At 38.2% G+C, this 27,221-nt stretch overlaps 1 protein-coding gene across 2 annotated transcripts in view; it reads right to left on the bottom strand.

Annotated features, from left to right (window-relative positions):
• Positions 1-5,653: 5,653 nt before the first annotated feature.
• Positions 5,654-27,221, bottom strand: part of bicc1 (BicC family RNA binding protein 1) — a 71,092-nt gene continuing 49,524 nt past the window's right edge. The window contains exons 6-21 of one of the 2 annotated variants that reach the window (XM_083556944.1): positions 24,853-24,906; positions 22,359-22,547; positions 20,122-20,373; positions 17,825-17,956; positions 16,500-16,719; positions 14,210-14,371; positions 12,642-12,790; positions 12,359-12,494; positions 11,455-11,608; positions 11,062-11,218; positions 10,666-10,705; positions 9,911-10,065; positions 9,432-9,585; positions 9,060-9,220; positions 8,672-8,771; positions 5,654-6,655 (exon numbers count right to left, since the gene is read on the bottom strand). In XM_083556944.1, the coding sequence (XP_083413070.1) occupies positions 6,525-6,655; positions 8,672-8,771; positions 9,060-9,220; positions 9,432-9,585; positions 9,911-10,065; positions 10,666-10,705; positions 11,062-11,218; positions 11,455-11,608; positions 12,359-12,494; positions 12,642-12,790; positions 14,210-14,371; positions 16,500-16,719; positions 17,825-17,956; positions 20,122-20,373; positions 22,359-22,547; positions 24,853-24,906 (2,346 nt within the window). In that variant the 3' untranslated portion in view covers positions 5,654-6,524. The remainder of the gene's footprint in view (positions 6,656-8,671; positions 8,772-9,059; positions 9,221-9,431; positions 9,586-9,910; positions 10,066-10,665; positions 10,706-11,061; positions 11,219-11,454; positions 11,609-12,358; positions 12,495-12,641; positions 12,791-14,209; positions 14,372-16,499; positions 16,720-17,824; positions 17,957-20,121; positions 20,374-22,358; positions 22,548-24,852; positions 24,907-27,221) is intronic. The other variant, XM_083556945.1, reaches the window with a different exon arrangement.

Here is a 27,221-nt window from a genome sequence, read left to right as displayed (position 1 = left end):
GATATATAAGTAGAAGAAGGAGGAGGAAGAGAAGAAGAGAAAGTGGAAGAAGAGAAAATATTTGTAGTAGAAGCAGAATAATATAAAATGTATGTTAAATAAGTAGAAATAAATGATGAATAAGAATAAGACAAAGAAGAAGAATTCATGCTCTTTTAAAAGAACTCTTACACAGTAGTAAAACACACACAATTTGCCTAAACCCTAGCTAACTTTTTCCCTCATACTGTGAAAGTCACACTGATTAAGTTATTGCAAATGAACATATGCCTAATCACTTCATTTCAGACACCAGATGTCAGGATGTCTGCTCCCGGGCAGTTTCAAATGTGATTTTTTTCCCCCCTTATTGTTCACTTATAGAGGTAACCAGACTTTAAAATGCTGTAGAGTAACTGGCTCTATTTAGCAGCACAAAGCAGTGAGAGTTAATTCATCACTTTAGGTGTTAATTGAACTCAGGGGATTTTGCTGTGAAGACAGTTCAGGCTGATGCATGACTGGTCTCTAATGAAGCTACCCTGGACCGTGTTCAGTATAATCCTTGTGGCTCTCAGTGACAAAAACTCTTATTATGAACCCACAATCTCCGCTGTTTATTTTTAGCCTCAATGTATTTAGGAAAAATCCAGTTTGAGAGATTTACCCTTGGCTTAGGCTACAATGATATGCATTAATAGTCAATATACAGTAGATTCAAGTTCACAAGATTGTAACAATAACAAATAAGCTACTTGCTGTTTAAAGACAGTATTTGTAGGAAATCTCCATCCTGAAGCACATTAAATATGTTTATAATAAAAATATATATTTTTTAAATCATGCCCTGATTTAGTTCTCCTTAACTGGAAACCACTAACTGCTAAAGATAAAAAGAGCCAGAAAAAACATTTGGATGGTGCCACTTAGAAACCATGAAGATGTCTTAGGTCTGCTATCAAAATGACCAGTTTTGCTACATTGGCTTAGAATTACAGTTTAACAGTTTTTCATTCAAGTCTTTGTCATTGAGCAGCTAATCTCCTCAACAATGGTGATGGGTTCCCCCTTTTAAATCTGGTTCCTCTCAAGGTTTCTTCCTCATATTTTCATTCACTCATTAGGGACACACTTCATGAGACAAATTGATTTAATTGAAAACAGCCTGTTAGGCTGAGGATCGTTCCACATGAACAGCCTAAAGATCAATGAAGTTACTGAGTGACTCAAGAAATACGAGCATGAATTTGGACTGCAATTTTGAGTCTGGTTCCTCTCAGGGATTTTCCTTGCCATTGTTACCACAGACACCACTCCTTAGTGTTAAACGTATAAAAACTAACATACAAATTTATATTTTATAACCTGTTTGCTTCAGTAAAGCTGCTTTGGAATGATATTCATTGTTAAAAGTTCTATACAAAATAAAACTGAATTTAGCTGTTCATGTAAAACTGATATTTGCAATCTATTTATTTCGGCTTTGGTACAATGTCCATTGTTTAAAAACATATAGCAAATGCTGGAAAACCTCAAATCTTTACAATATGGCAGAGACTTGGCTAGTTAGCAACCTATGAGATAACAAGAATGATGTAGAAATTATTATACAAATTGTTAGATCTTTGGAACCTGATCTGTTGAAGCATTGTGCACAGAATTGTACATATATATATATATATATATATATATATATATATATATATATATATATATATATATATATATATATATATATATATATATATATATATATATATATAAAAGCTATAAAGTGCTGCTGCATTGCAGTCTTAAAGCAGTCAAAATGAACACATTTTAAACTAATAGCTAATAATTTTAAGATATACATAAAGATGCCCTGTTTAGTTCTACAGACAAATAAGCACATGGATTAGTGTGGATATTCTGGCAATATAATTATAATCCCATCCCACCAAAGTCAGCGAGAAGCTTTCCAAGGTTAGTATTGTGAAGGAACTTGAGGGAACATAATCAGTAATGAAACAGTACATCCCCCGACAGGCATTTTTGTACGATAAAGGAGTCAGTTCTATTAATACATTGTGCTGATGAATAATTTAATCACATTATGAAAAAAGGGAGGTGGGGTGGGCACTGGACACATTAATGCTTTTATCGCCCTCTAGTGGAAACAAAATAAAAACACATTAAGGCTTTAAAGTTCGTGTTTTCAGATGTTGGGGAGATTTTTTATTTTTATTTATCTCCTACATGTATTCTTTGTATTATAATGGGTTGTTTTTGTTGTATATTTACAGACTTTTTACCTTTCTTTGTCTCATTTTGGACTAAAAACAGCAACTGAAAGAAAAAAAGAAGATCCTCTGTCTGGCCATGAAAGCTGAGGAGCTCAATAAGTAATCACAGGGTCGTGCGCTTTTCAGCAAAATGTTATTAGAGCCAAAAGCAGACAAGCTGCAGAAAGACTTTGACGTCCAGTTTTTCACTTCTGTCGGCTCTAATTGAACACAATTACACTCGAATTGGCCCATCAACACCACTAGGTCTTAATGATGGCTCTGAGACAAGCCCTATTTGCTTGGATACTTGATAATAGATTTACTTTTTCCAAGGGCAAAGATCACTTACACTGTGTCTGCAATGGAAACCAGCATGTGGTCAGAGTGCATACTGGAGAGATATTTAGAAATCCTTTGGTTACTCTAATACCTTAATGCGAAACAGATTTGTAAGAAAGCAAAAGATCCCTATAATGTCATGAAGAAAATTTTCTTTGTCAATTTTTGGACACGCATCATTTAAAACATACTTCCTAATTGGCACCGGTGGTTGGTTTTCCATTTGCTGTATCCGTTGAATTCTTTCTAGATGGTTTTTAATGTGGTGCAGAGAATTCAGTGCCTCTGTTCGCTCCTTCATGTGTCCATGATCCACAACATGGCTGGTTTTACAGGGGCAAAGACAAAACCTCACTAGAGGAAAATAAAACGAGTGTAAAAAAGTGAATTGTTGGCTTTTTCCCCCCCCCCATACCTCCAATGAGTCAGTCAACACTTTCTGGAATGATTTTGGAATGGGAATGAGTCTGAATTTACAGGACAAAATGATAAAATAGAAAAGTATTATATGCACAATGAAATATTCCAGTCTAGTTTTCCTCTATGCTGTCCATAGAGTTTGCAAAAGTTCCAAGTTATGGTTAATAGTTTGTTCAGACGGTGACACATAAAAAAGAATGTGGGCTCTCATGAGATCCTTCAAGAGGAATGCTGAGGTCATGGGCAGATTTTGGAAAACAATGAGTCAGCATGGGTGTGGTCGAGTTCACGGATTATTAAAACACAAGGGAAGTTTTCGGCTGAGCAGTATGCCATGTGTCCCTGGTTCACATTCCTATCAACAGCAGCTAGATGGTTAATTGAAGCAAAGCTGGGGAATGCAATACAAGGGGTGGATGGGTTTGTTGGAGGATTTCACAAAGATGGATCAATGAGGATCTGGCACTTTTCTTCATCGGACTTAAAAAAAATTCTGTTATTAAACGGAACCACCAGGATTTAGGGCTCAAAGGAGTGTTTGCTCGGTTTGCAACATGAACCATTCAAAAGCGAATGAACGTGCACACAGAAATAAGAAATGCAACGACTGAAAGGTTTGCATACGTTTTATTCTTTTGTAACAAGGTCTCCAACATGTAAATAACATTCAATCGTACCAGATGTTTATGGCATTAAAACAACTTTATATCATAACAGTTCTAAGGAGTATTTTATCTGTGTCAAACTCAGATTCATTTGCAAGGCACTGGCAAACTAAACCGTATCCAACAACGAACAAAAGGGATTATAAAACATTTGGCAGAGCAATACAGATTAGTGCTTTTGTTTATTCCCTTATCATCAATACGAATGCTCCAACAGAGTTATAATGTGCGCCACTTTACACGATCACCCTGGAGCATTTGTTCATTTGGTTGTGACTCAAGATCCTCAAAAGAAATGAAAAGAAAGAAATGCTGGCCCTGGTCACAAAGCCATGTCAAACATATTAAGACAAAACTGTTTCTGTTCCCTTTATTTTCTCCTCTTAGGGAGTGAAAGAAAAATAAATCTACAAATCAAATACAGTTTGGTCGCTCACAAAATCACAAATATAAAAATAGCATTTGATGCCTACGAAGCACTAATCAGGAACGTCAAGGCAGCAATATACTGTACGGAAGTCAGGCAGCCTGTGAACTTGATTGGAACAAGACTGCGGTGTTTTAAGTAGAAAAGAAACATTATATGGCAAAGCGATTTCTTTGCATAGTCGGTCGATTTTTTTTGCAGTTAATACTGACAGGAAGTTTTTTCTTCCACTTGTACATACCATATTTGGTACATATATATATATATATATATATATATATATTATATATATATATATATATATATATATAAAAACTAAGTCAAAACACTACATACCCAACTGCTAATTGATCATTCGCTGCTGTCTGGAAATGACCCATAACGAACTAGTAGGTAAAAAGTATAAAAGACAATAAAAATTGCAATATGCACAATACATATTTTCAACAGTACCTCTAATCACATGTATGGTCATACATAACATACTGAATGCAAATACAATAATACTATACATGTAAAGATGAAGCAATGCTCTGCGAGATTATTCCATGAGTGGTTTAGCTACATCCGTGGCAAAAAATTCCAAAAAACGCTGTACCGCGATGAGATCGTTTTTGAAAGTATCAAAAAGGCACTTGATGGATTCGACCTTTAGAGAACGACTGGCAACATTCACAGCTTTACATGCGTACACGCTGACCAGACAATCATAACCGTACCCTTCCTTCTGCAATGCCAGGTAAAGACGCAGAGAGATGCATTTTTTGCATGCAATTTCCTATTTTAGAGCTGTGTTCCTTAAAGAAAGTGGTGAAAAGCAGACAAAGAGGTAGTTAAAACAGCTGGACCTTGCAAACTAAATGCTGCATTAGTAATGCTCAGGATTGAAACAAATATTCAGCTTAAATGTTGCTAAGAAGAATATCGTAGAAGCCAGAGAGAAAAAATAAGCAAAACAAAAAAGCCGTCAAAAAGCCTAAAGTGTGTTAGTGGAAGAGTCGGCTATTTTCTTGCAGTTGCACAGCGAGAACCGATAAAAAAAACGGAAAAGTCTTGAATGACTGATACTGAATACAAAGCAGCTCCTTCATACCTATTTTTTTAACAATTTAAAATACCACAAAGAAGCTACTGGCTGACAAATCCAACACTTGCAAGTTCACAGGTCGATATTCACCTAAAACATGACAGGAAAATAACCACTGCCAAGAGCAAATGCATGTCCACCGTCCTTTCCCCTTCAGTGAATTCATGTTTTCACTGGGAGAATTTTATTCATGTTTGATCTGACCGCTACTTTTTTTCTAAAACAAAGTACAACATAATTTTTTTAGGCAATTTGAGTATTCAATTCAATTCAATTCATTTTTATTTGTATAGCGCTTTTAACAATGAACATTGTCTCAAAGCAGCTTTACACAGATAATGTGGTGATTAAACGTAAATATGTTCTTTGTAAGTATCACCATAGCCATTTTTGTGCAACAAATGCAATGGCTAAACCTTATATAATGGCACTGCTGTGTGTTTTTAGATATTTTCAGATTAACTTGGTGACGTTTTTCGAAATATAAATAAATGAGCAATTCGTTGTTTCCTGCACTACACTAACTAGTGCAAATACCTTTTTGCATGGTTGCCAAATCCATGGTAAATACACGACTGTTCTTGGAACATGATATCCCAAAAAACATCTAAATGAAAGGCAATGCTGTGGTACTGCTTGGTACTTTGTTTGTGCCTAGTAAGATTTTACATCAAGGATTACTGAGTAAAATCATTCGAGACCTTTTTTAGCGGCGGTCCTAGTCCCGATGCACACCTCTGGCCTGAGGATGGTTGGTGATAATCAGAGATAATCAGAGAGGTTCTTTGTCCTTGTGCCAGCTAAACAAAAAAGACCTAAAACTATATTGCTTGAATGAAATTGATGAGTAAACAGAGTTCTGATGCATTGCAAAAAAAAGCTGAAAATAAAAGAACCATGATGTAAGTGCTATATACGCTCCATGCACATCTTGTAGGGCGGATTAAGAGGAATCAGCCGATAGGCAAAGTATTTAGTACTCTTAAAGTGCAAAGAATTAGTATGACACAAGTCTAAGACAAGGATATAAATAAAAAAAACCATGAACTAAGTACACAGAGATAGCTCCTTATACAACAACAGTGCAGGAGCTTCATGAATCCTTCAGGATTCCCTTCATTTCCACACGAGTACCATACTGCATAGAGAACCATATTTTACACAGTTATCAACATTTACACAAGTCCTCCAAAGTCCTCAACCTTCTTTCCAAAGACTTTTTATTTTTGGCACTGATTCCTAGAGTTTGGTCCAGTATATACTGTTTATTAAAGCATCAGGAATGGCTTTGTGCAGTTAAGGCTGTCTGTGTAACAGTAACACAAGGGTGGGTGGACCAGCACTCACCAGCGCCCACTCACGCTGGCAATTTCGGCATGGTACTGGCGCGGCAGACGCCCGCTGGCGCCCCCCTCCAGGAATGAGGACCGGATGTTGGGCGGCTCAAAGAGTTTCCTTCGGTTCTTGTTCAGGTCTGTAAAATACATCAGCAGTAGAAGGTGTTAGTAAGCTTATTTACCAATGCTGGAAATGCTGCCACTGAGAAAGCTGCCTAGGTTGATGCTCTCATATCAATTTGCATTTTTTGTATTTTATTCTATCTTTTTTTTTGCACTATTATTAAGATAACATTGACATTTTGCACACCATATAGTTCTGTGTATACTTCACAGTAATGTTTTTTTTTCAATAATATCTCTTGAAATTGTATTTTTTTGTATGTTTTTATATTTTGTAACATGTGAGTATGTTCTCTCTGTTAGTGCACCATGAAATGATTAACAAAGGAAATTTTTTTATTATATTTCTATGTTCATATTTCATATGTTTCCTATATTTCTGAACGCTACTGTATGCTACATCACCTGTGCAATAATCATGAGACAAGTAAACAACATTGAGCTTTGAAAATTGCAACCTTGTTTGCCCATTTTAACTTTAGGAAATATCTAAAATATATGGACAGCAGTATTGGAAAACCTGACTTTTCCAGCTATATGTGGCTCTTCACCAAACTGTTATCACAATGTTAGAGGCACACAATTGTATTAGATGTCTGTGGATGAATTAGCATTAAATGTTTTTTATCAGTAATATTTATTTTTCTGACAACTTTTTCCTTTCTCTCATTACATTTTCACACAAATATCTGTACTTTCTACTTCTTACATTTTCAAACCAGGCTCGTTACTTTAGTTTTTATCTATTGGTGACATGACCAATATTTTTTCCTAGCATTGTGCACCGCTTTCAGCCCATCAACTTATTTCTTGTCATTGATTTTTCAATCTACCACTGGTGTATCATTTCATGGCACCACAGATGTAAGCTAGCCTATGAAGGTAACAATGAGCAGGGCATAAGTGATGTAAACATGATTGAGACTGATCATCATCATCTTTTCTTCGCTTGTGTTATATTTATATACGTATACTGTTTTTTCAGCCTGGATACTTTCATTACATAAGAAAATTTGAAATTCTTTTGTAATAATATATTAATATGTGCATATATTAGCATGCGTACTTTTGCCACCCCTGCAAACCTACAAACAGCTTATGGGCACTAAATGTGGAATAGGATGTTCAAATCAATCAATCAATCAATCAATCAATCTATCTATCTATCTATCTATCTATCTATCTATCTATCTATCTATCTATCTATCTATCTATCTATCTATCTATCTATCTATCTATCTATCTATCCATCCATCCATCCATCCATCCATCCATCCATCCATCCATCCATCCATCCATCCATCCATCCATCCATCCATCCATCCTTCCATCCATCCAATACGCAACAAGCACTGTTGATCTTTAAAAATACATGTTTGACAGATCATGAGCTCCATGTAATGTATTTGTTTCCTTACAGAGGACACAAAAAGTGAGGGAGGATGATCTCTGAGTACCACAGTCCATAAACCCAGACTACACTACATTTCTGACCTGTTCAGGACCTCAGCAAAAGAAATAAACACTGGTCCACAGGCATTTCCTGTCCTCAGCACAAACTGACTTGTCCTCCTTGTACCTCCAAGCTCTGAAGTTTACTACCATATCAGCATTGGCCATATATAACAAGTATTAACACTGAAAAAAACAGAGGATATTGAGCTAGCCTCAGATCTAAACTCTGTGTTTTTTTTCCTTCGGGGGATCATCAGCATTAAAGGAAACAGCAATGTCAAATTGTAAAAAGCTGTTGTCTGTTGTGGGCGAGTTTTGCCGCATCTATGTTCCAAGTTGATTGCAATCATTTGTGCAACTTTTGTGCAAACCAAATGCTGTATAAACTTGGGAACAAACTCAAAAGGGTCTTGTTTGATATTAGTATAGACAATGAAATGGGGCCTGACGTGTGTAAGTATCTGACAGCTCCATCCATGCATGCATTCATCCACTTTTAATCTAAATCATGGCTGGGTCTTCTGAGACTCTGAATGTTTTTAATCAGGTAGAATAATTACAACAAAAAACCTAACCTGAGATGGCCAGCAGCATTTTTCGACGTGCTCCGAATGTGGTGATGCCCAGCTCCTTCAAGTCCTGATCGGTCAGTGTGAGGAACGTCTGCAAGTCAATCTGTAAAGCAGAAAAAAAACTGTGTCTCTTTGACCATGTAGGAGCTTACATAATAAATTCACAGTATGGATTTTCATTTACTTAGACCAGAGGATTAAAATTCATCATCTCAAATTGGAAAGAATTGCTTTAGAGAAGCCTTCAGAAATCTGATTACATGCCAACAATATTAGATGTGGAATAAAACATGAACCAGCTGGGCATTTAACTTTCCTCTATGGGAAAATATTTTTTCTTGTGCCATCAACCCCTATCTGATAGTATGAGACGCAATTTCTGAGCCAGTACCTCTTGTTGCTGGAAGACATCAGTATACTTCCCTAGGCCCAGCTTGCTGAAAAGCTCTGGCAGGTCAGAGCCTTTTAGAGAGGAGCTGAGGTTACAGCCATTACTCCCAGTCACTGAGGAGATGCAGTCCGTGTAGTTGCTGCTGCTCAGATAGTGTTCTACTGCAAAAAACAAAAATTAGGCCCGTTTTATTCAAACCTGCCAATATGTCTGCACTTAAATCAACCAAGCCAAAGGTTTTTGTTAGCCAGGACAATTTGTTTTCTTGTCACTGCAAAAATAGTCCACATTTCAAGCTACATCAGCTGTCTTGAAGGAAGACAGCAGGACTGCAGCTTCATGTAATTTCTACTGCCTTGCTGACCAGCTCACCTGACTTGTTCTGCTTTCTCTTGGGACTGATGGGCGTTGGAAAATCACTGTGTGACGGGAGCCCGCTCCCGTTCCTCTCCCTCCAGTTGTCCGAGTCGCTGCCACTTCCTATTCCTTCTCTGCTGTTGGAGCGTGATAACGACAGAGGAGTTCCCTGCCATGACACACATGCTATATCACCACTGCTCACTGTAGCCACAAGCTTCCCTTACTGGCTGTGCTTGTGAAAATCTGAGCACATCTGAAAGATTTACCTCGACTCTAAATTACAGTAGCAAGCATTAACTCTGAACAAACTGTACCAGATCATGAACTGATACCAATGAACACTCTGGAAAAGGTCCAGAATATATTCTATTTATGTATTTACCTGAGGTATCTGAGATCGACAAGTGTGCATTCCACCAAAAGACATAAGGCTTGACTCTAGAAATGGAAAAGCCCATCCCCTGAATCACCATGAGAAGAACATGTCTCACCTCATAGGTAGTGGACATGGTAGGCTTGTAGGACACATGGTTGGCCCTGCGCAGCTCTTTAATGGTTTCCGCAGGCATGGACTTGGAGAAACCCAAGCCGCTCCATGTGTTTGTTGGCGTCCGCACCTCCGTCACTACCGGCTTCTTTAGCATGGCTGAAAAAAGCATAACACCACAGATCTTTTTTAGAACTCCTTGGCATAATTAAAAATTTACACAGTACTTTTGTAGACATGCCTTTAATAAATATGTGAAAACAACAATATCTTTTTCACGTAGCCAATATCTATTACACGCTTTTAGTTTAATATTTGGCATCGTCAAAGACGGAGCAACGCAAGAAATGAAAAAAAGCTTATTACAAATCTTGCTTATTGTAGCAGAATTGCAGGAGTTTTATTCTAAAACAAACCAAGATTGTAATGACATGCTAAACCCTGTAATATATTTTGTCCTTGGAAATTCAGCCCCTTTGATTCTAATTCCACACTGGACTAAAACACGTCAGTGATCGCTTCATCCCAATCAGGGTTGGGCTATCACACTGGTTGTATGCCAGTCCATCTTATGGCACCATAAATAACACAGTCATTGACAGCAAGTGGCAATTTGGTGTAATAACTAGAGTCATTGGTAAAACAACTGGCATGGTTTTGGAACGTTGGAGGAAACCGGAGACAGGAAATTGGGGATGAACAGAATTCATAGGCAGGATACCAACCCTTCAAAAGAGATCAAGTTTGTCAACCACATACCTTTGGTTGCCAGCAACTTCTTCTGCTCATAATCAAATGCCTGGAGAGAAAAACAGAATCAAAGAGTGTTTAGCATATGGGGAGAAGAAGATGGTCATCATATATAACCTGCCAGCTTGCTTTACAGGAAAGCAAAGGCACAAACTAAACACTGCCTCATTCTGTCACACATATTTAACATACATTTATGGACAGTTTACTTTACACTGGTTTCAGAAAGAAAAGTGAACCCGGTTCCACTCAAACCTATGCAGCATGACTCACTGAAAAAGATTTAGCATAAAGATTCCTGGTGCAGACCTGGAGTATATATCCTGAGCACTGTGACTGATGTTGTAGTCACAGTGGGTCTGGTAACTGAAGATAAAAAACATAAAAAAGAACCCTTTGGAATACCTGCATGTTAGTGAAAGATGACTGGGGCGGGAGACGAATGCGTTCAGAGTTTTGCTGGGCAGCTCGTTCGGCCGCCCTCTCACTGCCCGGAGCCCGTTTATCTGCCACAGGACTCTCAGACACACTAGAGTCCGAGTCAGAAAGCAAACAGTCTGAACTGTAAAAGAGGTAAAGAGCAGTATAGCAAGAGGGAAAGAGAACAGAAAAAGTAGTTTTTGTAAGTTCTTTGTAAGAAGTTATTTGTTATATAATGACAACAACTTAACTACAACCAAAAAAACATCCAGATAACATTAGTGATTCCAGTCTCTAGTATACTGTAAATGCTCTCAAAATCAAAGTATCAGTGTATGTAGCAGCTGATATTGTGTGCATAAGGATGTGAGAACATACTGTAAATGAGAGTTCTTTGTGCCCTGAAGTAACTCCACAGCCTGCCTCTTGCCTGAGGCGGTTTTACACGAGGTCAGCATCTGCTTTAGTTCACTGCTGCTGCCCGAGTGTGAGGGGCTCCGTGGCATGCCCACCTCCACAAAAGTATCAGATCCTGAATCAAACACACACACACACACACCTCTGAGCCAAATGACAAACATCTTTGGTTAACAAACGTATAGCATGACTACTCTTGGCATAAAGGAATCTGAGTCGACCACCCTAATTACAGTCTCACTGCTCACCAAAGACAGGAAACTCTAGTTTAATTTGACTCCTAGACCGAGTAAGGGACAGAAACCATACCCTTTTCCTGGCGTTTAGAAGTTCAGCCAACTTAAACACATCTTACTGGTTACAATGCAGGAATACGGAAATGCTTGGCCTTCAGGAAAGCATGGCTTAACCATTTGGAAGCCGAACTCATATTAATACATAAATGAACTAGCCAAAGTCAATACAATCCAATTACAATCTGAAGAAGGTCAGGGGGTTAGTGCCAATCAAGCAATTCACCACATTTATTCCTGAATAACATGAGAATTGGCAGAAAAAAAATGTGTAACTTGTAACTACTTCACAGCTAACACAACTAGAAAAACACATTTCTTCCAGGAGATTCGACTACTCAAGGTGTTGCCTTTAAAAAAACTAACATAATGCAAGTATACAAATTTAAACATACACTTTATATATACAATCATTTCCATGCTACCATTCTGAAATATACATAAATACAATTGTAGTATGTGCCAAGTAAAACATCTGCTTACTGAACCAAAAAAGTGCCTAGAGCAGTGAGTGAGTATGTTAAACCTTGTTATGTTCATACTACAGCATATTTACTCCAGTATGAAAGTACCTCGATCCTGACTGGACTTGCTGGACAGTGTTTTAGATGGACAGTGGGAACTAGCATCCTGGACAGAATCTCCATGTGCCGCATTCAGAACTTTGTCAGCCAGTGAGGAAGCAGACATTCTGCTGTACATAGAGGTCTACAGCACAAAACAGATGCAGATCCATTTCAGTGCATGCTCATTTTATTCAAATGACATAAGTATTTTAATTATTTCTTTTAATTCTTTTCTAGTCTAACAGCTATCAAAAAACTGTTGAGGCTATGTCACCAGGGAGGATACAACCTTGTTGCAGTCTGTGACTCCATTGACCTGTGGATCTATTGGGGCAAGGCCAGGTGGAGGAGATGGTGTATTCTGTGTGTAACTCTGGAGAAGGATGTTGGTCAGTGTGGCCTGAGTGGCTGGATGGATCATCAAGGGTGATGAAAAACCTAGAGGTTTTGGCAGAAAAAAAAATCTTTAAAATGCTAAAAGGTTTGTAGACACCTGACCATCACACTAATATGAGATTTTAAACATATTATTCCAGATGTATAATAATATCCTCCAAACATCTCAGAAGGTTTCCCTAAAAGTTTTGAGCACGCCTGTAGGGACGTATGCTTATTCAGACAAAACAGCATTGAGGTTGTGGTCAGGACTCAGTGCCATGCAGGACACTTGAGTTCTTTCACTCCAACCTAGGAAAACCAACCACCATTGGGATTAAATGTGGAATTAGTTGTTCAGAAAGCACATATGAATCTTATTGTCAGCCATCCACAAACAATTGTTCTTATAGTGCATCTGGAAATAGCCCAGCCTGATGCAGCTTGAGAGGTTCTGCAAAAAAGAATGAAAGAAACTGCACAAAAATAGGTGTGCCAAGCTTGAAGCATCACACTCAGAAAATACTTGACTGTAATTGGTGCCAATGGGGCATCAACAAAGTATTGCGCAATAGCTGTGAATACTTATGCACGTATTTCTTTTTCTTTTTTCATTTGTAATAAATTGTATCCATTATGGAATTAGGCTGTAACAAAGGAAGTGAAGCGCTGTGAATACTTTCTGGATGCACTGTAATTTGTGTCCTATAAAACAAAAGTTATTGGCTGTATAAGCATGCACAAAAGATTTTAGATGAAGTTGACATCCATGACATCGGTACATTAGCCTCACAGCGCCTGTGCCGAACAAAGACGTTAATGTGTCCTTAACTGCATTAAGCAATTTCAACCTATGGGATCAGTAATATATTCCGATTCTGAAAAAGTATTAGTTAGTATTAATAAGAGTTAGCGATAATGGTGAATTATGTACATTTTATTTCTTGTTATTCTTTAAAATACTATATGCTTTTATACTGTCAATAAAAGTTTATGAATAAGACAAAAAGAAAAGCTATTTGCACATAGAAAGGTACACTATTTGAGTCTATTCATATATTCTTTTATGAAATGCAATAAAAAACTTTCTTTCGGCTTCTCCCGTTAGGGGTCGCCACAGCGGATCCTCCGCACGTTTTAATTTGGCACATGTTTTACGCTGGATGCCCTTCCTAACGCAACCCTCCCCAATTTATCCGGGCTTGGGACCGGCACTGAGAGTGGCTGGGGATGGTTCCCTGACCGGGGATCCCTGACTGGCTATCTTAGCTAACATACATTTTGTTAGTGTGAATGAAGCTGTATAGTGTGCCCAAGTTATAAAAAATGAAATGAAAGTCCAATGAAATATAGTCCAAGCTCAACAAGCAGCTGAAAAAGTGAGTGAGTGTGTGTGTGTGTGTGTGTGTGTGTGTGTGTGTGTGTGTGTGTGTGTGTGTGTGTGCGTGTGTGTGCGCGCGCACATGTGTGCGTTTCTCTCACCTGGTGTGCTGGTCGGACTGGCCAGTGAGTTGGACCAAAGAGTAGGACTGGGTGTTCCAGATGAAGGGACATGCAGGGGACTGATGGAGCTATTAAGGGCATTAAGGATAGAGTTGGGGGTGGATGGAGCACTCAAGGAAGCAGCTGTAGGACCAAGCAGACCTGTAATATGGATAGAAAATATAACTATAAGCAATAAAGTCTTTCCTTTGCTAACAAAACATGGACATAAAGGATTAATTATGAAATGTATGCTTGTAAGTAGCATTCATTAAAATTCAGTTAGTTCTGCAAATTGATTGTATCCTACAAGACCTTTTGGGTTTGTGAAACCAACTTATACAAAGGACAGTCTGTAATGTGAATCCACAAACCCATAAATTTTATCCAATGAGACTTTTTAATAAGGACAAAAGAAATGGCCTCCTATAAAAGGAGCCGAGTAGGTCTGTGCATCTGGTTGCTGACATGATGCAATAGCTGATTTCCATTAGTGGAAGATTTATCACACACCGCACTTAGGATGCTCTTTCGCTATTTAGTCATCATTTTGCTGTTTACAGTTTTGTGAGCTTTTATAGAGTTTTGTGGCTGGCACTAAATCTAAATCAGCTTGGGCTTAAAATGCAATTTTGTAATTATTAAGTGATTGTCATTTATTTTGTATCATAATTTTCAAAAATCAGCGTTCGCAAGACTTGTGCACCTGGAACACATTTTATTTACAATTTTTAGTCTACAAAGATCACAACTTTGATAAAAGATTGATAAATCAGATCTAATATTCATCACACTTCAGCAACTGTTTACTCTGTGGACCCCTCAAAATCTGCTGGATTTTTATATAAATAAATAAATAAATAAATAACATCTGTAGATATACAGTATGTAATGTGTTTTAGGCAGGTGTTAAGAAATGTTGTAAAGTAAGAATGCTTTCAAAAATGTTTATTCAATTTACAAAATGCAAATTGTACAAAAAAAAAGTTCATTTAAAAGTTACAAAAGTGAGAGAACAGAAGAAAAATCTGAAATGTGGCTTTAAATTCTTAATTTTGCAAAATTTGTACACTTTTACACTTTTGTAAGACAAGCGTCAAGTAACCAATTATACCAGGCAGGTGCTAATGATCATCAATTTCATATGTAGGTTCAAACCCAGTCATTACTAAAACAGAAACAGCTGTGCAAGAGGCTTGAAATTGGGTGAGGAACAGCAAAAATCTGCTGCTTTATGTCACAGGCCATACACAATGGCAAAACAAGACACAGGGTAGTTTCAGCAAAGTTTCAGCAAAGTCTCTTTCAAAGATTTAGAAGCAGACTGTGATTTCAAGATGTGCTGTTTAAGCTATTTGGAAAAAGCAAGAGAAAACCGCCAAAAGGGCAGCGTTAAGGACAGTAGACGCAGTCGGCCAAGGAAACTTTATGTAGCAGATAAAGGACACATTATGTTTATTCCCCTTTGAAATCACAAAATGTCCCACAGTGCCATCAACAAAATGGTAGAAACCAGTGGGACCCAGGTATAAACATCTACTTTGTGGAGAAGTCTGGCCAGAAGATGTCTTTCAAAAAGCCATAGAAACTGGGCTGCAGAAAAATGGCAGCAGGTGCTCTGGACTGATGAGTGAAAATTTGAACAATTTGGCTGTAGCACAAAGCAAGTTGTTTGCTGAAGGGGTAGAGAGCGATAAAATTAGTTTTTGCAGGAAAAAGTAAAGCATGATGGAGGTTCCTTGCAAGTTTGGGGGTGCATTTCTGCAAAATTAGTTGGAAATTTGGTCAGGATTAACGGTGTCCTCAATGCTGAGTAATACAGGCAGATACTGTTCTTATCCATCAGGCAATACTATCAGGCAGGCTCCTTTCAAGCCCTGAAAGTAATGGTTTAGCCCCCACAGAGGCCTTATCTCAACTTCATTAAGTCTGTCTGGGATTAAATGAAGAGACAGAATGATTTGAGGCAGCCTACATCAACAGATGATCTTTAGTTAGCTCCCCAAGATGATTGGAACAACCTACCTGCCGGGTTCCTTCAATAACTGTGTGCAAGAGTACCTAGAAGAATAGATGCTGATTGCAAGCAAAGGGTGCTCACACCAAATATTGGTTTGATTTTGATTTCTCTTCTGTTCATTTACTTTCCGTTTTGTTTATTGATTAAAAACAAACTATTAACACTATTTTTTAAAGCATTCTTACATATAGCTTTTTCTTCCACCTGCCTAAAACCTTTGCACAGCACTATATACTTAATTAAAGGGAAAAAAAATCATGCATCACTTACCCAAGCTGGTGAGCCCTAAGCTGGCAGAGGTGAGTATATCGATGCCAACGGGGCAGCTGAGAGCTGGGGTCAGGGTAGACGGAGGGCTGCTGCTGCTACTACTACTGTTGGAGGAGGTGGAGATGGACACACACACTCCGCTGCTGTCTAGGCCCAGTAGATAGCGACGGGCTTCATACATGTTCAGGGCGTTCCTCTCCACACTCTTCACTATCACTGACTATAACAGTTATAAAAGCAACATGGAGTCACTGATGTCCTAAAATCCTAAAAAAACATTTTGTAATTTTCACAGCTCTGTATGGTCCAACTGTGCTGGCGAATTGATAAAGAATACACAAAGAATACACAAATACAAAGTTTGCCTCACATTAGTCTGCCTTACCCAAAATGCCTACTCTATTCCCCCAACTGCATCCTAGTCATTAGAAATATCACTTAAGACTTTAATGACTTAAAATACAACATCCTGTAAACCATAAACAAAATATCACACTGTATCTGAACCCTGTAACATTACAGCAGATTTTGGACAACTTTATGAATATTTTTGTCTTTTTGCTGTACACTATTTTGTCGTTTTACACAATGTATATTATGCAGAAAACCAAATAGTTGAAAAAATATAAATATTTGAAAAATACTGGATATACTGGAAATGGATATGGCTGACTGACTGTCCTTGATGTGGAAAATTGCCTGAATGAACCAAAACGTTCCATAAAGACTGTAACGAGAACCATGCCTTGCATCGTTCCAGCTAATCAAATATATGAAAATGATTATGGAAAGGAAGGCTAGCTCACGTGAGTGTGCCTGATCATCCTGAACTCATATACTGTATGCAGAATGAACTTGTTGCCCACCCTAAGCATTATTCAAAAGTAGTACTTTTAAAATAGAGGGCCTTTCAAGAAATGGAATAACAAACAGGCTAATCAGCATATCATTTGGAGTTATATGCTAAAATGGCGATTTGCAGTCTGCTGATTTAGAACGGAGCCGGTCGTGGAAAAACACGAGATCCTGTTTCGTTGTCTGACTGTGAGCAAGGATATGAAAATGAATGCTGAGAAAAGCTTTCTATGCCCAGATTCTCGAGTTAAAACCACATGCTACTTTTACATACATGTGCCTGCCATACAGTGCATTGTTACACTAATCCAGCCTGAGATTAGAATTACGGACTCGTTTACAGGTTATGGGTTATAACATTTTACAGCCTTGACTGTGTGTGTGTGTGTGTGTGTGTGTGTGTGTGTGTGTGTGTGTGTGTGTGTGTGTGTGTGTGTGTGTGTGTGTGTGTGTGTGTGTGTGTGTGTTACCTTGCTAGGCTGTTTGGGTTTGGGTTTGACACTGATAAAAACATCCAGCTGTTCCATGAGAGATGTGACGCACTGTGGATCTACTGCAACGTCTTCTTTAATATCAAACATCAGGACCAGCGGTAGGCAGCCCTGTGTCACACCCACACACACAAACACACACCACCAGACAGTGAGAAAGAAGGAATGGAAAGCAACTTTCAACACAGTTTTAAATCACTGGAACTTTAAGTGCCCCAATAACTACTTGGCTCACATCCTAAAGTACCAAAGCTACAGTTATTGTACTGGGATCCACCCTCTCGTTCTCATGTGGAGAGGAACAACATCAGCAGGTACAGCATTGAGGAAACTCACATTGCGTATAAACTCAACAAGCCCAGCGGGCACTCTGGAACCACTGAGAATGCTCTAGAACCTTTAGCTTTATGCTTTTAATACACTCACCAAACTTCCCAAAGATCTAAACAGAGATGTTGGACTCAATTATTTGAGGATGTGATTGATAAAAAGGTTTTGACCTCGTATCTTCTGCTGCTACGTTAATAAATTGCTCTCCCTTTGAGCCTCCAGTCTATAACTTCACCAGTATATTGTAAGATTGCACTTACAGAGCATCTGGAAAGTATTCACCACGCTTCACTTTTTCCACATTTTGTTACAGTCTTATTCCAAAATGGATTAAATTCATTATTTTTCCACAAAATTCTACAAACATTTCCCTCATAGGAAAGAAGTGTGTTTGAAATTTTTGCAAATTAAAATAAAATAAAATAAAATAAATCACATGTATATAAGTATTCAGGTATAGTAAGTATACAGGTGCATCCTGTAATTCGCTTTTAAAATATTAAAATAGATATTAATCTTCAGCATCGATCCACAGATTCATCAAAGCACTAAATAGCGATTGCAAAAAGACCCTGATGTTAATAACAAATATCCTTTTAACAATCTAAGTGCTGTTTGTCTTGAGTCTTTTACATCTGTATACCTTAATGATTTATAAATCACACTAGTTGTGTGACGGAACACCAAGAGGAAGAGGATGAGTTTTCTTGGAATGTGGTTCAAGGTTGCTTCATGATGTCTCATGTATTTTTCCCTTACTGTTGTCATCTTTGGCTTACTCAATTGAAATCTAATTTTTTATGAAGCTGCTTTCTTAAAATGTCTCCTGTTGAAAGAAGGAATTAAATTGGCCCACTGGCACATAATTAAGGCAAACTTTTATATCTTTTATAATAGATACATAACAGAAATGTTATAGTGCACAAAATATATAAAAAAAACATTTTTGTATGTTGCTGTAATTTTATCAGCTCCAATACTATCTAATAATACAAGAGAGTGTTATTGGGCTGAGAGCTGCATAGCTAAGAAGAGATGAGGCTTCTCTGTGCTGCAATGGCTTTGTTTTCCCACAAAGCGCAAAGGGAACATTCTCTACTTGTGTGTTCCTGAACGAGGATCCTATGTTTATGCTATTTCTCTTCTTTTTTTGCTCTGTGTGCTGCCACCCCCACTCTCATTCTCACTGACCACCCCTTAATGGAGCCTTATTCTCTTCTTCTACTACAGGATATCTTACTAAGCTGACCTGAGGGCCCAGACATCTGAAGAACACTGCAACAGATAGTGACAGCTAAAGAGTTTTTCTTACACAGCAAAAGAGAAGGAAAAGAGACAGAAAAAGTATAGAAATATATACACCAACCAGGCATAAAATTATGACATTGTAACATTATGACGAGTGAAGTAAATAACACTGATTATCTCCTTATTATGGCACCTGTTAGTGGGTGGGATATATTAGGCAGCAAGTGAACATTTTGTTCTAGAAGCAGGAAAAATGGGCAAGAGTAAGGATTTGAGCGAGTTTTTACAACGGCCAAATTGTGATGGCTAGACGACTTGGTCAGAGCATCTCCAAAACTTTTGTGGGGTGTTCCTGGTCTGCAGTGGTCGGTATCTATTACTGGTCCAAGCAAGGAACAGTGGTAAGCCAGCAAAAGGCTCATGGGCGACCGAGGCTCATTGATGTATATGGGGAGTGAAGGTTGGTCCGTGATCCAACAGACGAGCTCCTGTAGCTCAAATTGCTGAAGTAGTTAATGCTTTTTATGCGCAAAGGGTCAGGACTGTTTTGGCAGCAAAAGGGGGACCAACACAATATTAGGCAGGTGGTCATAATGTTATGCCTGGTTGGTGGCAATGAGGTTATGCCTGGTTAGTGTAAATAAAAAACCTGAAAGCAGAACATAAGAAAACATCCTAAAAATTTTTTTTTTTTTTACCATGAGGTACTGGCGTGCCAGGCATACAGAGTCGATGGTGCCCTGGATGTAGACGGTAGACTTTTTTTGCGGGCAGTTCGGATCAGGGAAGTGCACTTGAGCGCCGGTTCTCTGCATGATGTGCTTGATGTTGCTGCCGTTGCGGCCCATCATGGCAAGGTGGTGCTGAGGAGCGATGTCCAGCTGTGTGCTCACGGAAATGGCACTCGCCAGGCTTCCAGCTAAGTGCTCCAGCAACATGGCTGTTCCCCTCTGCAGCACAACCACAAAGAACACTGAAAAGATCGGTCAGGTCCTCCAGTGGCTTTCCTCAGACCTGCCTGTATCAGCAGCAACTAAACAGCAAAGAACTGGATAGCTTTAACTCTCTTTAATGGAAAAAAAAAGGGATGCGTGATGTAATGCAATCGCCATCACCCAAACGTGGTTTAAATTCATATAGCATCATGGCCGGGAGTGTGTTATTCAGCTAATTCTACTTCAACTTGCCAAAGGTTTCATTTGTAATTTCTTTAATAAATAACGTTTTTATCTATTTATGGTTACATCTAATCCTATAACTAGTTTGTTTCTGTGTTTCTTTCACAAGCACCTTTTATTCGCTGATAAGACAAAAAATGATGCACTTTGTCATGTTACAGAAAAAAACGAAATATTCTTTGTAATCCTGTAATAATATAAAATCATATAACATATACAGGTGCATCTTAATAAATTTGAATATCATTAAAAGTAAACTCGTATATTATATAGATTCAACACACACACACACACACACACACACACACACACACACACTAATTTACTATCTAAAAAAATTTGAATACTTTATAACGCCAATCAAAAAAAAAATGTTTGTGAATTGTTGGCCTTCAGGAAAGTATGTTTATTTACTGTATATGTACTCAATAGTTGGTAGGGGCTCCTTTTGCGTTAATTACTGCCTCAATTTGCAGGGTGTAGGGTGTCAATGATCGTCTTCTGGACAACTGTCAAGTCAGCAGTCTTTCCCCATGATTGTGTAGCCTGAACCAGACTGAGACTCCATTTAAAGGCTCAGGAAACCTTTGCAGGTGTTTGGATTTAATTAGCTGATTAGAGTGTGATACCACGTGTCTCCAATATTAACTTTTTCACAAGATAAACATTTTCTGAGATACTGAATTTTGGGTTTTCATTAGCTGTAAGCCATAATCATCAAAAAACAAATAAACACTTGAAATATATCAGTCTGTGTGTGATGAATCTTAATAATATTCTCTATTTGTATTGAATTACTCAAATAAATCAACTTTTTAATGATATTCTAATTTATTGAGATGCACCTGTATATGAAAGATTTTTTGAAAGAATTTTTTATTGGTCAGTTGTTGGTCAGGAGAAAGAGGTCAACAGCATTTTCTGTGGCCTATTTGGATGCCATTAACTGCATGCAGAAGCATTTTGGGATTTATATAACTACACTCCTGTTAAAAAGACAAAAAAATGCTGAAGTAACAGAAAAAAAAAAAAAAAAAGTGTTAACTCCTTTGTCCAGAAAATTGTCCAGCAGTGAAAAATGTACTGACTGATACTGAGATTCCTTGCAAAAAATGTAGAGCATCTGTCCTGCAAGTTCCTGTATATGACCTACTCATAAAATCAATATATTATATTTATTAATATTAATTATACTAATAAATTATTATAAATTCTACTAAAAAGTTGTACTGTTCAAAAAAATTTCATTCACACTATTATGCATGCAAAATTTTATTTCCTGTAATAATATGAGATGTTCTTTTAACCTCCTGGAATGATCTAGAATTTTTATTGGTCACTTGTTGGACAGGAAGAAGAGGTAAACAGCATAAAGGCCTATTTGGCTCCCATTTACTGCATGCAGAAGCATTTGGTTTTTTGAATTTGTATGACCTCCCTAGCACTTAGCACATATTTTTCACTGTAGCCTTCTCAGGGCTGACCTAGAACCTTATTTCTCAATGTCTGGCTTCAGGAGGAACATTGGGCTTGATAGAATAATCAAGAATAACAGATCAGGCTCCAATTCCAATACTAACCTTTGGAACTTCTCATAGCAATGCACACAGACTGCGGCCATATTTACCTGCACCAGTGAACTTTCACAAAAAAGTGTGTCTAGCTTTTTTATTACAATGCATCTGAAGTTTTAGTTTAATACCTGTGTGGGTTGAAAAAAATGTTTTTCAGTCTCTAAAAGTGTCTGTTTTGCATACCTTCACAGCTGCAATGTTGTTTTGGGAGCCCCTTACAACTCCAGTAGCACCGTAGAGCCTAGAACGCTGTTTGAAGGCCACAGAGATGTTGTATGTCTGAGAGATGTGCTGGATGGCCGGAGAACTGGGATCAGGGTTCAGCTGTACTATGACCGGCAGCTCGAACATTAACACCAGAGGCAGCAGCTCCTTTAAAAAACAAACCAAAAAATGATCTATCTGGGATATTTGATATTTGCTGATCGGTGTACACAGGAATGAACTGTTTGGCGCCATCATTGGTGATGCGTGACCTTCGCCAAAGCCACACCCAAAACCGCTGTTTTAAATGCTCAAAAGAATGAGAGTTTTTATTTTTTTAGCTAAATTCCTGCGGTCATAAATGCATGTTACAAAGGACTCTAGAAAAACAAGTCATAGCACACACACACACACAAATCATGAGCAAAAACATTGCTCCATATTACCGTCATCTACAATTTTGATCCTTCACATGCTCCTAGGATTAAATGGTAAACAAAGAGCGACCAGTCAGACAAAATGCACCCTTGATTAGTCCCATATGTGACAGGGCCTGCGCGTGCACTCACATTCTGTACCAGGGGCCAAAATGAAAGGCCTTGTGAACTCCTTTAGATGTGGTAAAGGAAGGAACTTCCCCTTAAAATGTAAAAGCCTCCATCCATCAGGCTGAGCAGAAACATCAGTAGCAGTCGTGGACAAAGTGCTTACGATTGAACATTCCTTCGGTCAATGTAAGCTTACAATTTTCTTATTCCCATGGGGCTTAAAACCAGTACACAGGTTCTGATTTTGTTCATAAAAGCATCATATATATGACTTTTTACTCGGAAAGGAAGGATCGGTTTTAAATGAGTATTACTAACTGTAATGCATTCGGTTTTCTGCATATTTGTAAAGAAAGATCCTGGCTCCTCATTAAAGAACAGACTCGGCAGAATGCTAGGCTAATTTTTTAATCGCCTAATCTCACTGAAGCATTAAAATAACAGTTTAAATCTCTGACTGCCAGTAAGACGCATGGGTTCTGGTTAATCTTGCTGGTATTTCATGCAAAGACAACTACAGCAAGAAGAAAACGCTTCTCAGGATTGTAACAGAGCCTTCCTGAAAGTTTATGAATATTAATTTAACGATATAATAATATCAGCCTGCAGAACTCTGGCCTCACGTTGGCAGGAAAAGAGAAAGCAAAACTTAAAACTTTCAGTCTACTACTTAAATTGGTCAGCCAAACGCACTCCATCTCTCTTCGTGCTGTCCACTAGCTGTCAAGACAAATGAGAAAAACTAAGGCAGGCACTCCTTCAAAGACCAAAAGTAAAAGGGGGGAAAAGTGGAGATGATTGGAGTGGTCAGGAGTGGAATTTCCAGCGGCACAAGTCACGCGAGAAAGATGGCAAGCGAGAGAGGCAGAGAGTGAGAGAAAGAAAGAGAAAGCTAGCGGCTTGTTGGTCTTTCATTCCCAAGTATACGTTTCACCCACATTGCTTTGCTTATACTCAAAACCCACACTTGGACTTCCTGGCTAGGTGCTCATTTCTTACAAATTACTTTATAAATGGTAAAAGGCTTTGCTACCATTTCTGGTGTAAAAACCTACAATTAATTGGGGCTCAGTTTCTGTACAAAATCCCAAAGACAGCAGATCTGGTCTTGTTTGAGCTTGTTTTGTGTTTATTTTTTTGTTAGGAAGAACCTCGGTAGGCTTGTGACCAGAGGAAAAGGCCCGGGTTCCATTGAATCGAACCAGAGCAGCAAAAACACCAAATAGCCCAGGACACAGGCTTACAATTTTTAACAGCACAGCTCGGGGTCATTGCCATGTGTTTTACATCAGAGGGTGTCAAATCTCCTGCCCTGTTTTCACCATATTTTTTTATCCATCCACCAAAAAACAATGCATATCTATTTAAATCTCATGTATGACATATATTGTGCCGTTTTCCCATGTATGCTTATTTTGTGCTGATTAGTTAGTAAGTAAAATTATTTTCTTTGGGTAGATCTTGGGGATCTTGGGTAACTGTAAAAACACTAAAGAACAAGGTTATTCCAGGATGAGGACTAAAAACTACTGTGATAAAAAAACGTCTGTTAATATATCACCAGCAGGGGGCAGCAATTTAAGTCTCACTACAGACGCTTTTCCTTTTCTCACAGAGGAATGCAGGATTAAAAAAAAAAAAAAAAAAAATATATATATATATATATATATATATATATATATATATATATATATATATATATATATATACAATTTTATGTGTTATACATGTCAACACGATCCGCCCCCAACAACGCATGACTTCCACTCACAAACATTCATCCACTGACCAGAACAGCATGTTGGAATGCTATTTCCAAAGTGTTCAGTGAGGGCTGAAAGAACTAACCATGTGTTTTCATGCAGAGCTCACACATAAGTAGCTATAAAGCATTTACGAGCCACTGTCCAGTGTTTTTTACATACCCTGATTCTGGCCCGGGCTGCCTCCACTCCTCCGGGCTGGCCTGCAATGGACACCTATAGAGACGAAGACAAAAAATTTCCATTACCAAACACTTGTTCAGTGCATGAGTGTGTACTAGGTCCCTGAACAAACCTAACACCCTGTTTGTTTAGCATTTTGACCATCGGCTGTTGACCAAAGTGATTACCTAATAAACAGAGATGAGTGTAACTAGGGACAAATAATCTGGAGCATCAGACGGTTTTTTTTACGAAAGTGGAGACACAGCGTGGCATGTTTAGCATTCCTGGAGTCTCCTTTAAGATGAAACATGTGTTGTCATAATGAAATACTGCATCTCTTGAAATTACATAAACAAGAGCCTCGCCATCAATTGTTATGGTTGGTGAAAAACCAAAAGCCTGGATCTTACTTAGTAATCAGTCGTGTGAGGGGGCCAACACATTTCTTAACTGCACTGTGTACATGTACGCATGCATTCAGACATTTCTATTGGTGGCAATTCAGTGGCATGCTTCAAGAACCTAGAAGAAACCTATTAAATCATGAAAGGGCATTATATAAAATTCTGCAGAGACAACAGCCCTGTAGAGTACACTGGAGCTGAGATTTGGAGATGCGCCCTGCTGCACCATTATGGCATCCCACTGAGGATACTGCAAAGCTCAATCACCAGAAGCTCGGCTATGCACATCCCACTTGCACTTAGCTGAAAGTATGTTTACAGTTTTTCTCAGTTGCTTTGGAGCATTTCTAAGATCAGAAATGAAAATCTCAAAGCTACTTGTTCAATCTCCACATCATGTAGTCACTTGTGCATACCATAATAGCATGTCTCGTCGCTTTGAATAAACTGCAAATGCTTAAGTACACTTATGTAATTGATTGTGTACAATTGCTGTATCCTACATTATCAGTTGTCACCCGAATAGTCTTAATCCCCAAAACATCTCGGCATCAGTCCATTGTATAAATCATTGAATGCAAAATGGTCAAAATGGTTGAATTGATGAATCATGCAGATGAATCTTGAATTTTACTAATGAAGGCGAGTGAATGGCATTAGATCGACCAATAATAAACTAGTTCTCTAAAACAGGTCAAAGGTGAATCTCGTGAATCTTCAATTGGTGACAGCGCAAAATTTCTGAAAATTTTTTTTACACTTTCTAAAAATGGATGAAGAGCCGAGAAATGAACGGACACTATTATAGTAAAAGTGTTAATTCTGTCCGGTCTCTTGAAATAAATATAAACCGTATATAAAATCAAATAAATACATTCATGCTGTGGAAATTCATACTGTAGATGCCAAACAGAAGAAATTCAGCCTTGTGCATTTCCAATCACTGTAACCCAAACCGTAGTTTATATCAGGACATACTGAAGCCATGAGCCGTCAAACTGACAACATGCCTTAACATTTTGCTGATCTTGTTTGTAAACAATGACAAAAGGACTTGTCATTTTGAAGGCAATGATTTGTTCATTGACACAAATACTTACTTTTGAGAGATTAACTAGGGATCCAATGTGTTGTGCTGTTTGTACAAACTTTTCTGAGAAATACACTTACTGGTTTGCAAATACTAAGGATGATTGGTGAAATGTTCCAAAGTAACTGAGAAAAACTGTAACAGCCAGATGAAAAAATCACATGAAAACATTTGCATATATATACAGTGAGGAAAATAAGTATTTGAACACCCTGCTATTTTGCAAGTTCTCCCACTTCGAAATCATGGAGGGGTCTGAAATTGTCATCGTAGGTGCATGTCCAGAGACATAATCTAAAAAAATAAATCCAGAAATCACAATATATGATTTTTAAACTATTTATTTGTATGATACAGCTGCAAATAAGTATTTGAACACCTGTCTATCAGCTAGAATTCTGACCCTCAAAGACCTGTTAGTCTGCCTTTAAAATGTCCACCTCCACTACATTTATTATCCTAAATTAGATCCACCGGCTACGTGGAAATTGCCAAGCAGCAAGGTTACTGTTGGTAATACACTAAGACTTCATGGTTTGAAATCATGCATGGCACGGAAGGTTCCCCTGCTTAAACCAGCACATGTCCAGGCACGTCTTAAGTTTGCCAATGACCATTTGGATGATCCAGAAGAGTCATGGGAGAAAGTCATGTGGTCAGATGAGACCAAAATAGAACTTTTGGGTCATAATTCCTCTAAACGTTTTTGGAGGAAGAAGAATGATGAGTACCATCCCAAGAACACCATCCCTACTGTGAAGCATGGGGGTGGTAGCATCATGCTTTGGGGGTGTATTTCTGCACATGGGACAGGGCGACTGCACTGTATTAAGGAGAGGATGACTGGGGCCATGTATTGCGAGATTTTGGGG

This window comes from Silurus aristotelis, assembly GCF_946808225.1.
Source record: "Silurus aristotelis genome assembly, chromosome: 12".
NCBI lineage: Eukaryota > Metazoa > Chordata > Actinopteri > Siluriformes > Siluridae > Silurus > Silurus aristotelis.
This window is presented reverse-complemented; position numbering and strand designations above follow the sequence as displayed.